The sequence below is a fragment of the Eubalaena glacialis genome, chromosome 5 (genome assembly GCF_028564815.1).
Source record: "Eubalaena glacialis isolate mEubGla1 chromosome 5, mEubGla1.1.hap2.+ XY, whole genome shotgun sequence".
NCBI lineage: Eukaryota > Metazoa > Chordata > Mammalia > Artiodactyla > Balaenidae > Eubalaena > Eubalaena glacialis.
Genome location: NC_083720.1, coordinates 19,581,880 through 19,596,668, shown reverse-complemented (window position 1 = coordinate 19,596,668; position 14,789 = coordinate 19,581,880). Strand labels below are relative to the sequence as shown.

General features: G+C 34.5%; 1 protein-coding gene across 4 annotated transcripts in view; it reads left to right on the top strand.

The window, feature by feature from the left end:
• The window catches only part of BLTP1 (bridge-like lipid transfer protein family member 1), a 192,758-nt gene that overhangs the window by 147,786 nt on the left and 30,183 nt on the right, over positions 1-14,789 (top strand). For 2 of the 4 annotated variants that reach the window (XM_061192014.1, XM_061192012.1), the window contains 10 exons: positions 2,519-2,578; positions 4,420-4,646; positions 5,427-5,627; positions 5,822-5,952; positions 7,215-7,338; positions 9,216-9,325; positions 9,996-10,086; positions 10,616-10,678; positions 12,740-12,993; positions 13,560-13,775. In XM_061192014.1, coding sequence (XP_061047997.1) covers positions 2,519-2,578; positions 4,420-4,646; positions 5,427-5,627; positions 5,822-5,952; positions 7,215-7,338; positions 9,216-9,325; positions 9,996-10,086; positions 10,616-10,678; positions 12,740-12,993; positions 13,560-13,775 — 1,477 coding nt within the window. The remainder of the gene's footprint in view (positions 1-2,518; positions 2,579-4,419; positions 4,647-5,426; positions 5,628-5,821; positions 5,953-7,214; positions 7,339-9,215; positions 9,326-9,995; positions 10,087-10,615; positions 10,679-12,739; positions 12,994-13,559; positions 13,776-14,789) is intronic. The other 2 variants (XM_061192013.1, XM_061192010.1) reach the window with 2 other exon arrangements.

Genomic DNA, 14,789 nt, shown 5'->3' with positions numbered 1-14,789 from the left:
ATATGGTATGCTAACACATATATAGAATCTAAAAAAAAAAAAATAAGGTTCTGAAGAACCTAGGGGCAGGACAGGAATAAAGCCACAGATGTAGAGAATGGACTTGAGGACACGGGGAGGGGGAAGGGTAAGCTGGGACGAAGTGAGAGAGTGGCATGGACATATATACACTACCAAATGTAAAACAGATAGCTAGTGGGAAGCAGCCACATAGCACAGGGAGATCAGCTCGGTGCTTTGTGACCACCTAGAGGGGTGGGATAGGGAGGGTGGGAGGGAGATGCAAGAGGGAGGGGATATGGGGATATATGTATACATATAGCTGATTCACTTTGTTATACAGCAGAAACTAACACAACATTGTAAAGCAATTATACTCCAATAAAGATGTTAAAAAAATCATGCCCTAGAAAAAAGATGGCCCTGTGTCGGTAATTCCCTGGTGGTCCAGTGGTTAGGACTTGGCGCTTTCACTGGCGGGGCCCAGGTTTGATCCCTGGTTGGGGAACTAAGATTCTGCAAGCCAAGCGGCGTGGCCAAAAAAAAAAAAGCCCTGTGTAATTTCCTCTCTAGGTGATAATATTTTGGGGGAAAGTGCAATAAAAATTAGAAGGGACAATCTATAGGAAGGGTTCCATCGACCACTTAAATAGTAAAGATTAGACGCTTTTCTTTAACATGTATTTAGAAAAACTAAACCATTAGAAGTTTGAAAAATTCCAAGCTTTCTGCTAACACCTGGGTAGCAGCATTTGGTTGTCACAGCAGGAATACTGCCATCCTGGATTCTGGTTGGTCCAACTCAGAGATGACAGGTACAATGGGAAGGAGCCCAGTTGGTTTCCTACTTCTCACTTTCAGGATTCAGATCTACTCCTAAGAATTTTAATGTTCCTTATTAATTCATCATGCCTCTGTATTCTATGAATTTATATAATCTTTTTTTTTAGCTTAATATTCAGAAATTCTCTAGCACTTCTTGGGACTGGAAGTCCCTGATGTTTTCTACCCTTTTTAAATTTACTGTTTCTTACTTTCACTTGGCCTTAGTTATATTACTCCAATTTCAGAGGCTTTTCTTTTCATTCTAGCAGTCTTAAGATTTGAAAGGGTAGTCTAGGTTTTTTTTGCTCTGATTTATAACTATGACATTAAAGGTGAATTAGGCAATCTTTTACCCCCAAACAAGATCTAATTCTTTTTTATAATTTGTATGTGAGGCACAAGTACCATATGGTTCAAAAATATAATTTAGATTTTAAAGTTATTGGCACCATCTTAAAAAATACATAACAGAAATTGTCATTTATAGACCCTTTCTCCCAAAATAAATTGTAGTATTCCTTTTTTTTTTTTAAATTAATTTATTTATTTGGCTGTGCCGGGTCTTAGTTGCAGCATGCAGGATCCTTAGTTGTGGCATGCGGGATCTAGTTCCCTGACCAGGGATCGAACCCAGGCCCCCTGCATTGGGAGCGTGGAGTCTTAACCACTGGACCACCAGGGAAGTCCCTAAATTGTAGTATTTCTACAGCTCACATTTGAGTAACATTTGAATACCAGTTTAGAGTATGGAATGAATTGCAAAAGGACATTTTATTTACGGTATATATACTGTCAGGTTTAGATTGAAATTTGGTTTCCATTAAGGATTACTGAGAAAGGGTCTTAATTCTATCTTTAGGCTCTACTTTGTTTAAAAGTTGTTTCAAGGATGGTATGTCTTTCGTTGATTTAATTAACCTCTCAGAAAAGCTGAAATTATCTGATTAAAGCTAAGAAGTAGTAAATGTTTCAAAGTTAAAGTTAGATATGTTCTGGGGATAAGTCCATGACCTTAGGAGGCTGACCTTATGAGATTGACATCATGGCAGGCAATCATTTTTTTTTTTTCCCTCATAAAATGATCCTTGTCAAAGTAAAAGACAAGGTTGATGAATCATGTCTGTGACCTAATGTGGCAGTTCTTAGTTATCAAAAAATCATTTTAAAATTATTTGCATTCTCAAAGTGCCATTCACTCATGATGGTACAAATTGTCACAGCATCTGGAAACTAGAGTTTCAGAGTTGGCCAGGTATTGTCACTCAGATAAGGAAATCACATGCAGAATGTGAAGATAAAACTGGAGTCAAATCTTGTTTTCTCTATTGAGGTATGGTTGATTTACGGTATATTAGCTTCAGGTGTATGCAGTTTAGTTCTTAAAATCGATAAGAATAAAATATTGTGAGATATGAAATAGATATCATAAGTCATCTAAGGTAGCCCTTTCATTCTCCAGATTAGAAACTGAAACCTAATACACTAAGATGTATCAGATAGATAACTAATAAGAACCTGCTGTATAAAATAAATAAATTAATAAATTAAATTTAAAAAAAAAGAAACTGAAACCTAGAGAGGCTAGTAATCCTGTTTATATTTAGGAATCATTCTTGGAAGAAAAATTGCAGTGTAATATTTAATCACAAGCATAATTTTATTGAAACTTACTTTGGGGGTGATTTTTGTGCAGGTGTAGTTCCAGATGGTACCTATGAAGTATGTTCCAGGACTACAGGACAAGCAGCTGCTGGTAAGTTCACCTTTGGTATTACTTTTGCTATATGTATCTGGTAGAATTCTGCTTTTTTTATCCATTTTTCCTGACTTTATATTAGAGGCTCTTTTAACTAAACTCATTCTGGTATTCCCTAATTTTTAAAAACTATTTTGCAATAATATTAGCATATTTTTATTTATCTAACAATTAATTAGACACCATCAGTGTACAAGATACACTACAAAATGTTTTGGGAAAGACAAAGGTGAATAAGATATACTTTCTATGCCATATAAGTTTAAATTCTAATAACGTAGTTACAGCTCTGCAGCATAACTAAACTGCAATAAGTGATAAGTTCAAAAAATATATAAAATTCCAATTGCTATTGAAATTTACAGGAGGGAGATAAAATTTCTAAATTTCAAAGGATACTGGAATGAGAGAAAGCTTTATGGAAGAAAAAGCATTTAAACAAGGACTTGAAAGATGGATAAAATCGTTTCTTAAGCAAAAACTAGAAAATATGAATAGAGAAAATGCAGGCAGAGAGAACAATACCTGTCATGATGTCAAACGCAGTGTCTAGTTAGAGTTGTCCAAATTGGCTGGAATAGAGTTATGTGAAAATAAGATGAGAAAAATCTTAAATCCCAAATGAAGGAATTTGGACTTGATTTGGTGGACAGTGAGAAAGCCATTGAGTTTTTTTGAGCAAGAAAACAGATGTGACAGTATCAAAGGGACACTTTCAAGGATTAGAGAGGAGAAAAATCTGGGAAACTGGTTAGGAGATAACCATAGAAGTAATAATCTGTCTTAACTAAGATGACAGCATAGTGTAAATTTTTATTATTTTTACTGGTATAAAATTAGGGTAAGATAAATGGAGATATTTATTTAAGAGCGCTTAAAATGTTGAGAGGGGTAGAAGCTGATTAAGACGAGTAGATTTCCTTCTCTCCTTACTGTTCCCTCTTATCCTCCGAAACCTAGTCTCAGTGCTCATCCTAAGTAAACTGTCTCAGAAAATAGCAAGGCCTGCAGTCCCCACTGACAGAGAACTGAAAAGGTTAGGAAATTTCCAGCAGTAATGTTAGAAGGAAAAGGTGATAACTGAGGTAAGCATACATATTGGGAGGAAGGTCACATAAAAGTCTTTGTCAGGAGTCTTGTTTATAAGCGACAACAACGTACTCAAACTGGCTTAACTAAAAGGGGGAACTTGTTAAAAGAATATTTGCAGATCACAATTAAACTTAGGAATGGCTATCTCAGTGAAGAGAAGGAACCAGGTCAATTCAGGGGTCCTCAGGAACTACTGGAAACAAGATCCCAGCTGCCACCAGGGCTCTTTCCAGCTCGTCTTTGCTTCTCTCCGGCTGCTTCATTTTTTCTTACTGCTGACCTCCTGAAACATGGCAGGGAACATGGCTGCCAGCAGCTCATGAGCCTCATTCCCCACCCCTCAATCACTAGAGACGGAGCAGTCTTTTCTCAAGTCCAGGGAAGGATTCTTAGTTTTCTAACTTTGACCCTTATTCAGACTAATCATCTAATTAATTCTGGCTAATGAGGGAGGGCTGTGCCAGTTCTCCTACTATAGTCCTGGGAAGGTAGATCAGCTAGGGGGCTAGGGGAGGAGGGAATTCATAGGTCACATGGGGAAAGAAGAGTGCTGAAAACAGAGAAACAATAGGTGCACACGATACAATAGGGAAATCAATCCCATAGTCTCATGTTTCTGACAGATTTAGCTGTGAGAGACATTAGTTATTACACAGGGCCATCATCCACTTTATTCCCTGAATGTAGAATTATTTAAATTTCTATACTCAAGACTTACCAAAAATGTCACTTCTTTATTTAAACAGAAAGTAGTAGTGCTGGAACCTGGACACTCAATGTATTGTGGAAAATGTGTGGGATTGATGTCCACATGGATCCTAACATTGGCAAAAGACTTAATGCTCTGGGCAATACCCTTACAACACTGACAGGAGAGGAGGACATAGATGACATCGCCGATCTAAATTCAGTGAACATAGCTGACCTGTCAGATGAGGATGAAGTTGACACTATGTCTCCCACTATCCATACTGTAAGTAAACTCACAGTTAGACTTTTTCAGGACTGGCTTTTACCGTGAGAAAGGGATATTATTAGGTCAGTGTTATTTATTGTAGTTGCTAATTGTGGAGGAAGGAAGGGAGTGGTGGTTCTCTGTCTACATTTATATAATATTGTTTTTTTAATTCCATAATATTGTCTTTTAATTGAATTCCTTGTTTCATAACGGTTGTCAACCAACTTGTGCCTTAACCTACCGGTAACATGTTAACAGTAAAAGCAAAGTGCAAGCAGATCTGTAGAGACAGAAAGTAGATCAGTGGTTGCCTAGGACTGGGAGAGTTTAGGGGGTTGGGAGAGGGGATGGGAAGAGACTGCTAATGTTATGAGGTTTTGTTTGGGAGGCGGTGAAAATGTTCTAAATAGATTCTGATGATGGCTGCACAACTTTGTGACTATACTAAAAACCACTATAAACCATTATACATTTTAAATGGGTGAATTTTATGGCATGTGAATTATCTCAATAATGATGTTCAAAAATGAAAGTCAAAAGCAAAGTGCACCCACACAAAATAAAGTATACATTTTAAAAATGTGTATTTCCGTTTATACTGTACATATTCTATAGTATCAGATTGATTAGTTATTAGTTAAACTTATTATTTATTAGTTAAAAAGAAAGTTTCTGCTTTCCTTCTATTATCAACATAAAAATTTTTTTGAAACATCTTTTAACTACTGTATCATGAAATAGTTTTGTTCTTGGAAAGAAATTTTTAAAAAATTAACATTACTGTTTACCATTTAGAGTTCAGAGGGAAGTTCAGTAAGTGGAGATGGCCACAAGCTCACCTTTGGGCAACGACTTGTAAATCACCTCCTAGGCCTGAGGCCTCCACATCAGCGCTATTCTGTTCCTGCAGAGTATCTGTGTAACCCAGAGATGTGGGCCTCCCCTCAGTCTAGCCAGTCCCATCTGAAAGCATGCAGAGCTCACTCATGGGGAAACGTAGGTAGCAACTAAATGGATTCCTTATGAAAATGAAGGGGTTTGAATCACTGGAGAATTCCAGTCATCTTACTTAATATAGATGGCTTTGATTCTTGCATGCTTCTTTTGATTTAAGGTGTTATTTCTGTGATAGGGTAGATTTGCTTTGTGACCTAAGGGTGTTACTGACAGACATGCTTTTGATTTTTCAGGAAGCTGTAGATTATCGAAGACAAGGAGCATCTTGTAGCCAGCCAGGAGAACTCAGAGGAAGAAAAATTATGAAGCGTATAGTGGATATCAGAGAACTGAATGAACAGGCCAAAGTAATAGATGACCTTAAGTATGTATAATGATTTTTAATTTAGTATAGTATTCCCTAATAATAGAATAGATTTTAAATGTGAAGGAAACTGGATTGGGGCCAGTACTACCCCTTTAGTTTATAAATGAGATCACCAAGGTCCAGAAAACTTTGGTGGTTTGTCTGAGATCATACATTCATTAGTGATAAAGTTAGAAATGTTAGTCTAGTGCTCATCACAACTCCCCATTTCTGAGAATTTTATGACTGACTTTATGTCACATATATGCATCTCGACGTGTATATACATGTATCTTCACATATGTATGTAAATATGAGTTTTTTGCTAACAGTATTTTTGGAATGCAAATTTTTGAGAGAGGAAGAAAATGTAGAATTTATTAAGTACCTACTGTGATTCTGACATGTTATCTCAGTTTAATCCTCACAACATTTCTGTGAGATTAGATGGCATTATCCAAACTTTATAGATGAGAAAACTGGCTCGGAGAGATTAAAGAATTGGAATTTGAACCTGTGTTTGTCTGAATTCAAACTTCATGCTTTTTTGCTTGCCTGTAGTAGCAGTTCACTAGAACTGAGGTGAGGGTAGGGCGAGTCAAGAGGGGGGAGTAGGTGGTAGTCATTTTTTTCTTTATCTGTAGCCTGCTAAATAGTACTGACTAGGTAATACTTGCTCTGTAAGACTAAATATTCTGCTTGCCAAACTGAAATTTTTGTTTTCCCCAAAGGTGGAAAACATACTTCATCTTTTCGAATCTTTGTACTCCTGTATCTGTGTTTTTTTGCATTCGAGGATTTTACAGAAATTTATACATTGTACAGTGAAAGGTATTCGCTAAAAACTTGTCTGTAAAATCAGTTATGATACAGTGATTCACATTTTCCTGTTGACTTACATTACAGTTTGAGTTTTGTTATCAGGGGAAAACTGACTTGTAGCAAAATATACTTCCTCCCCTAAAATCTTACCTGAGGCTTAAATTATATGTAGAATATTACATACAGATACTATTCTGCTAAGTGGTTCCATAGCTTTCCTGAGATTATCACAGAGACTCTTGATGTAGAAATGGATAAGAACCATTTCCTAAAACATTAGAGAAAGTTGTTTTTTTTTTTTTTACAGTTTGCCAGATATGAGTATTAACTTTATGCAGGATTTTGGCCTGTCCATACATAGTCTTTGATATTCTGATAGAGAATTTAAAAAGGAGCAAGTAAAAATCACTTACTTTGTTACCTCTTTACACTAACTGCCATATTTGTTTTTTATCCAGAAAACTAGGTGCAAGTGAAGGAACCATAAACCAGGAAATTCAACGTTATCAACAATTAGAATCTGTTGCTGTGAATGATATTAGAAGAGATGTCCGTAAAAAATTACGGAGGTCCAGTATGCGAGTGAGTAAACATTTAAGGAGAATTTTATTAAAGTAGACTATTTAAACATTTTTTCACTTTATGAAATTTTATGATGATACTTATTATGTTGTTCTTTCTTCCTCCATTGCTAGTGATAACACTTGATTTGTGTATCTCATGGCTGCTATGTACCAGGCACTGTTTAAAGCACTTTACATTCAACAACCCATTAAATCTTTCCAACAACCCTATGTGATAGCTTATATTATTTTCCCCATTTTAAAGATGAGGAAACTGAGGCACAGAGAGGTTAAGCAATTTGACCAAGGTTATACAGCCAGTAATTCCAGTGGAGCCAAGATTCAAACCCAAACAGTGGGATTCTACAGTCTTTGCCCTTAGCCACTGTGTTCTGTCTGCCTTTCATGAAGTCATACTTTCTTTTTTGTCTCTAATTCAAATGTGAAATTTTTTGAGATGTCCATTCTACCCCTCCCATTTTCCACAGCGGATTTTACTCTTAGCCACTACATACTGTCAGCACTTTATTCTTACCTTTATTATTTGCATATTTAGTTGCCCTTACTAGTATTTGAGTCTCTTAAAGGACAAGTTGTTTATCTTTGACCTTACTATCTACCACATTCTGGGATTTAGTCCAATTGCTGAACACTTGAAATAAATATATAGATAGATATACTAGAAAATAATTCTAAAACTTATTCAAATGGAGGTAGGTTGCTTTGGGTCAAGGTGGTCTTGTTAGTAGAAAAACTAATTTTTAAAAATATAGTCAGCAAAACCCTCCAGTTTTTTTTAACCAGAATATGGTTTTTGGGTGTTACCCCAATACATAAAAGCTGATTAAATCAGAGCTGTTGAGGTTAGAGAAAAGGGGGGAAGGTTGCAGGGATCCAGAGTTCATCGGCTTGAACTTTCTTTCCTTGGTCACCACCAAAGTCCTAGACAACCTCATTTGAATAGTGTTCTAAATTATTTATTTAAATTAGGAATAAAATTCAATTTTAGTTATTCATCACTGGCTTCTGATAGTACTAAATGGATAGTGATGCTCTGTAATGCATAACTCTGTGTTTAAATTTTTTGCCACTATGTACCTCACAGTCATGCAACATAATGAAAATATTGCTTGCATACTGTTTATAAGCTAGTTTAGACTTGGCAATTAACTGTTAAAAATAAAACTAGGTAGAGAGGATTAGGAAAATTACTGAAATTAAATCTGTGTTCTTAACGTTTTTCTCATTTGGTTATTTCCCCCTCAATTCCCTTTTAGTCCTCTTGCTTTCTAAGTCTCCATTGTATTAGAATCTTTTTACTACCTAGCCCCCCCCCCAAACTACAAATTTGAAGAAGAGAGATTTGGTGACAAGGAGGGTGTTCCAGTCACCACTTCCTTTCCTTTTGTGTAATAAAGAGTTCTGTCCGGGGGGTACCCTTGGGTGGTACTCGGGATGATTAGTGGTCGCTCCCTCCCTCCCCCTCTTCCCTGATCTCCTCTTCTCCCCCCTCCCCTCACCTTTCTCCCAGAATCTTGCCTTTTAATTCTCATTTTCTTTCTCTTTTCTTTCTTTTCTTATTGTTTCCTTATTTCTCCCCTTATTTCTGTACGCCTCATCCCTGCTCCCAATCTTTTCTCTCAAACGAGCTGGTGGCTCCTATTTTCCTTGTACAGCCTTCCTAATTGACGTTAGGACTAAGAATAGCTGATTCCTGCTGCACTTTGATCCATCTGTGTTGTTAAGTGACATTTAAAGTCACAATTTAAGACAACTTGTTATTGACCTGGGGGAGACAAGCTAACTTCTTTAATAGCAGAACATTTTACCTGAAGTCAGATATTACAACAGTAAACAACTGCCTAAAGTCACCCTTTTTCTATCCCCTTTCATTAGGCTGCTTCCCTAAAGGATAAGTGGGGTTTGGGTTACAAACCAAGTTACAGCCGATCAAAAAGCATTTCAGCTTCTGGAAGACCACCTCTTAAGCGAATGGAAAGGGCAAGGTAATATATTTCAACCAATGAAACAAGTAATAAAATTGCTGACTCTTTTGCCAAAGGTCACTACTTATTTATTGTGCTCTAATTGGGGAAATTACAAAATTAAGGTAGCAAATGGACCTTATTAGTAAAACTAGTAATAGTGGATACTGTCAAACTAAGAAGTTTGAGGAATCCCTCTATCCCATTTATACTCTACTTTTATATTATAAAAGTCATTGTGTGCTTTTTAGTAATGAAGAACACTGCTATTTAGACAAGTTTATGCGTAAACTTATAGACTATCCAAAGAAATGAATATTTGCATGTTAGTAGCTGCAGCTCTAAATTTGTCATTTTAGAAAAAGTGTGATTATACACAGATTTAACATATGAAAAATGGAAATTTTACTTATTATTGAAGAAAAATATAGTTTTACTAGTAAATGAACACTATAAAGTAAGTATAAATTCTTTTTTATAAGGTATAATTTTAGAAAATCTTGTGTTAAAGCAATGAACTTTTTTTTATGAGATGCTAAAGGTTAAGAAATGGAATACCAAAAGTTCAATCCTTGGATAAGGTAAATATTTAGAAATAAAGTGTTAATGTCATTAATCAGACTTTTATAAAGTCCAGGGGGTTTTTTTGAACACGAATATTAATGTTTTATAACTTTATATTTTATTTTAGTTCTCGAGTAGGTGAAACTGAGGAGCTCCCAGAAATCCGGGTGGATGCAGCATCTCCTGGACCCAGAGTCACTTTCAATATCCAAGATACAGTAAGAGAGATACTACTTGTTAGAGATACACAGTGCTAAATAATTTTTAGTAATTACAAAATTATAGTAGTTACGCATTTTAGAAATAGTAGTTCCTACTTACAGCGAAAGTGTGGATTGTGATGGTTGAGGTGTCTGTACATTGCCAAATAGCAGAGCACTATTGAGAGCCGTGCCGCAGGTGTTAGTGTTTTGCATGTAGAATAAAGACCCCATACTGCTTGCTTGTAGGTAGAAACATTTTGTTGAATAATTTTTCTTTCAAGTTCGACTCTGCATTAAACTGGGTATTTTACACAAATGTAAATGTGGAATGTTTTTACTTAATGTATTTTATTGTTTATGTATTTTTGTTCAGAATATATAGCGATATCAGAAACTAGTAGTAAAAAGGTCAGCGTCAAAGTTGTATTCTAATTTTATAGCATGTTAAAATTTATGTTAAAATGTTTGTTGTTTTTTACTTTTAAAGCATTGTTTTTTTTATTTTTCATGAATTTTTATAAATTTTCTTATTATTTTAATTAAGTTGAAAGAAATGGTATGGGGAAGTACACCACAGTCCAGCTGTCATGGGGAAGGGTATTTTCAGGTACTTTTTAAGAACAACATAAATTTTGCTTTAAAACTAATTAACCACTCTGAAAATCTGCTTTCAAAATGTCTTCCTCTCATTTCATACTAAACTCAGACCTTGAAGATATTTTCCATAAAGGTTTAAGATTGTTTCAATTCTTTTTCATCATGTATATTTCCTAAGCTTTTTCATGAATATATTTTAGTTCTATACTCACTTATAATTTAATAGTAATTATTTAATCTCCAAAATTAAAGAAGGACTAAATCAGCACACCAGATTAACTCAACAAAATCATAAACCAAAAACTGCAATATATTACAGTTATTTGCTAATCCCAAAGTGAACCTCTTTTTCCCTACACCCAAATACAAAATGAATCTTTTCTTTGAGAAAAAATTAGTTACCTAATTCAAACTAGAATCAAACCTATCTCAGAACAACAAATTAATCATTGAGTGTTATTTATTTTGAGTCACTGGTATAAAAAAGCATGTATAAAAGCAGTCTATTAAAAATTATGTTCAAAACAGTGTGGAAAATGTGCTACACAATCACTTATAAGTTGAGTTAACACCTTTATAAGCTACGTATTTTCCCTAAATATGTTATAAAAGTAAAATTTAATTTTAAAATTGTATCTGTATAGTAGGTATATACATCATTGTCTAGAAATTTTCTGTCAAGTTACATTTAAAAATTGGAACTTATTCCATATTTGTTTCCCATCGCCCACTCTTTTAAGATAGTCTCAACATATATCCCGTAGTTACACTGAATTTAGTCAAGCCGAATTTTGTTTTAGAACTATTAGGTTGTAATAGAGTGAGCTTGACAGACATGTCCTTTTTTCTAAAAATGAACTTGGAAATACAGTCCTTTACAGTGAATTGAATGGATTCTACTAATTGATTTTTTTTTCCTGTACATTATTTTTAATATCGAGATAATTGACATATAACATTATTTTCAGGTATACAACATAATTATTTGATATATGTATATACTGTGAAATGATTGAGTTATTCTTAAAGGCATTAATATTTGAATGATTCAAGTCCTATTTTTAAATAGCAGTATAAGCTGTTTATAAAAAATAGTATATAAAAATCATAAATTACAGAATAGATCATTAAAGCATGGTTAAATAGAAAATAAATATAAACAAAGGGATATTTATCTACATAAACTCTTACCACAGCTTTAAAAGTTGAAGATTTTCTGATAAAATCTGACTTACTTACTAAATAATGTTATTTTTTAAAAAGTGAAGAAAATCTAGACTCTGCAAATGTTTGAAATTTTGATTATAGGATTTCACTATTTATCTTATAGTAATATCAATAAATGCACCTTGCACATTACACTTTACAAAGGCTTATCACATTCCCTCAAAGGATATGCAAGCAAATCTCAAAACTGGGAATCAAAATTAGGTCACAGAAGTTTTGTTTTTTTTTTTTTTTGACCTACTTAAATGCAGTGGTCTCCTGATACAATCCTCAGTGAGTGACATTGTATTTATACAAAGTATTTGCCTTAAAATACAGAATTCTTAAGTTTGATTGATTGCTATTTAATTATATAACTATTTACACATCTTTCTTCAGCTCATTAGGGGCCCATTTTAAAAAGATGTATCCACAGAAAGTATTCTGGAAGCACAAAGTACATTCTGTACTGACACTTGCATGCTCTTCCATCATTAATTGCTCTCTTGCCCTTCTAATTTAAAGTTGATCACATTGTTTCTTTTGTCTCCACAGCATGATTAACCCATGCTTTAAAGAATTACAGTATGTACTATTTAACGTGATGATATATGCTTATATAAAGTAGAATTTCACTCTAATTTTTAGTGAGTCAGTGGTATGACTTTCTGTGGTTTGAACTTCTGCTTCCTTCCTTGGTGTACCATTTCATATGTTTGTAAAGCTGATCTTTCAGTTCAGACTGAGGAAATTCAATTCTGAGAGAAATTTTAGATGCTTAAATGTATATTTTTTCTTTTTTTTTTTTAAGGGAAAAGAGGTTTATAATGTGAACCTGATTCATATTTTTTCTCTTTACATTCAGTTTCCAGAGGAGACAGAACTGGACCTTTTGTCAGTAACCATTGAAGGTCCATCCCATTACTCCTCAAATAGTGAAGGATCATATTCCGTGTTCAGTTCTCCCAAAACTCCAGGAGGCCTTTCACCAGGCATTTCTTTCCAACCTGAGGAGGGCCGACGGGATGATAGTTTGTCTTCTACCAGTGAAGATTCCGAGAAGGATGAAAAGGACGAAGACCATGAGAGGGAAAGGTTCTATATTTACAGGAAACCCTCGTGAGTGGCTTTAAGATCCTTAGGCAGTATTTTAGAATCTAGAACTGAGCTTAAAGCATTATATAACTGTTAATTTTTACAGAAAAAAAATCTTAATTTACCTACCCAGAGTGAGACTAGGAGACGTATCCATGGTTTACTAATATAATTTAGCTCCATATGGCATTATTTTTTTCTTTCCCTGTCTTTATGTCTTTTAATAAAATCTAGAAAGTAGCATTTTAAATTTTACAATTTGCAAAAATGAAATCTCCTCCAAGATGTAGAATGTAGGTCATACGCTGATATTCAGACTTCTTAATATCAGTGCTTGTGCCTGTGTCCTGAGCGCTTAGAACATTGCCTGGCACGTGATAGTTACTCAGTATATAGTTGTTGAATAAAATGTGACTCCATTAAACTTAAGAAAAACTTCAATTAGTAGGAGCCAGTTGGGTAATTTGTGTGAATTTATAAAATAGTGAAATTTATTTACAGACTACTGCTCACATAACATGTTGGAAAATAGTTTGTTGAAAACTCTTCCCAGTTTACTACAATGTAATCACCAGTTGTTCTTTCTCTAGACATACATCCCGTAAAAAAGCAACAGGCTTTGCTGCTGTTCATCAGCTATTTACAGAACGCTGGCCAACAGCCCCAGCCAACAGAAGTCTTAGTGGCACAGCTACAGAGAGAAATATTGACTTTGAACTTGATATACGAGTTGAAATTGATAGTGGAAAATGTGTGCTCCACCCAACCACCCTTCTACAAGAACATGATGATATAAGCTTGAGAAGGTAAGATATTGGTCAGAAAGGTGTACAAGTAACCATTTGTTAGAACTACTATTTATATATCATTAATCATAACAAACATTTCCCGCCACATCCCAAAATGCAGATTTAAAGAGGATATTTTATCATAATTAGAATGTTTGAGTGTTTATTTGTATAACATACTGTTTTCTTTAAACAAGTGTATAATATTTTCTGGTGATTAGAAATGGACGTCTGATTTAGATTCTAGCAAATTTGTTAATTAAAATAGTTATATCCTTGGAATTCTTTAAATAAGCATGAATTCCTCAGTCTCTGTCATCATATTGTGCACATTTCTATTTCAAAGAACAGTACAATACTTAAAGATATCTTGTTATTGAAAGTTTGATGACATAAAGAAATAAGAAAGATTGGGAAACAACTGCACAAAGAGACCTCAGTAAACTGGAATGTTGTTCAGGCTATAACTGCAGCTTTACCATTTGTTTCCATCATTGAAGAAATAGTGGTATAAACAGGCGTAGGGTTAGATTATTTTGTTCTTTGAATTTCTGTTTTGCTTTTTCTTCCTAATCTAAAAAAGAATTATAAGAAAATAGTAATATTAATAATTGAATGAATGAGTAAGGAGTGGGTGGCAATGTAGATAAAACAAGTAGGCAGAATGCTGACAACTGCTGAAGCTGGGAGATGGACCCATGGGAGTTCATTCTGCCATTCCATTTACTTTCTGTATGTTCGAAATTTTCTATAATAAAAGATTTTTAAATGCCTCTTTGTCTAATGAAGCTTTTTATAAAATGAGAAGATAAAAAGGCACTCTAAACAGTTAAATTCTTACAAATGTAATAGTGGTGATAAAAAGAATGACTGTTAATTTATTTTGGGTTGAACCGCAGTAAACCAAAATAAATTGCTGGTACTCAGCTATATTTACCTATGTAAAGGGCAGTTTCATTTGGTTCAACCTTACGTGTTCATGTGAAACAGTTGTGATCTCAGGAAAGAATAACTGCCTGTGTAGTTGTGGAA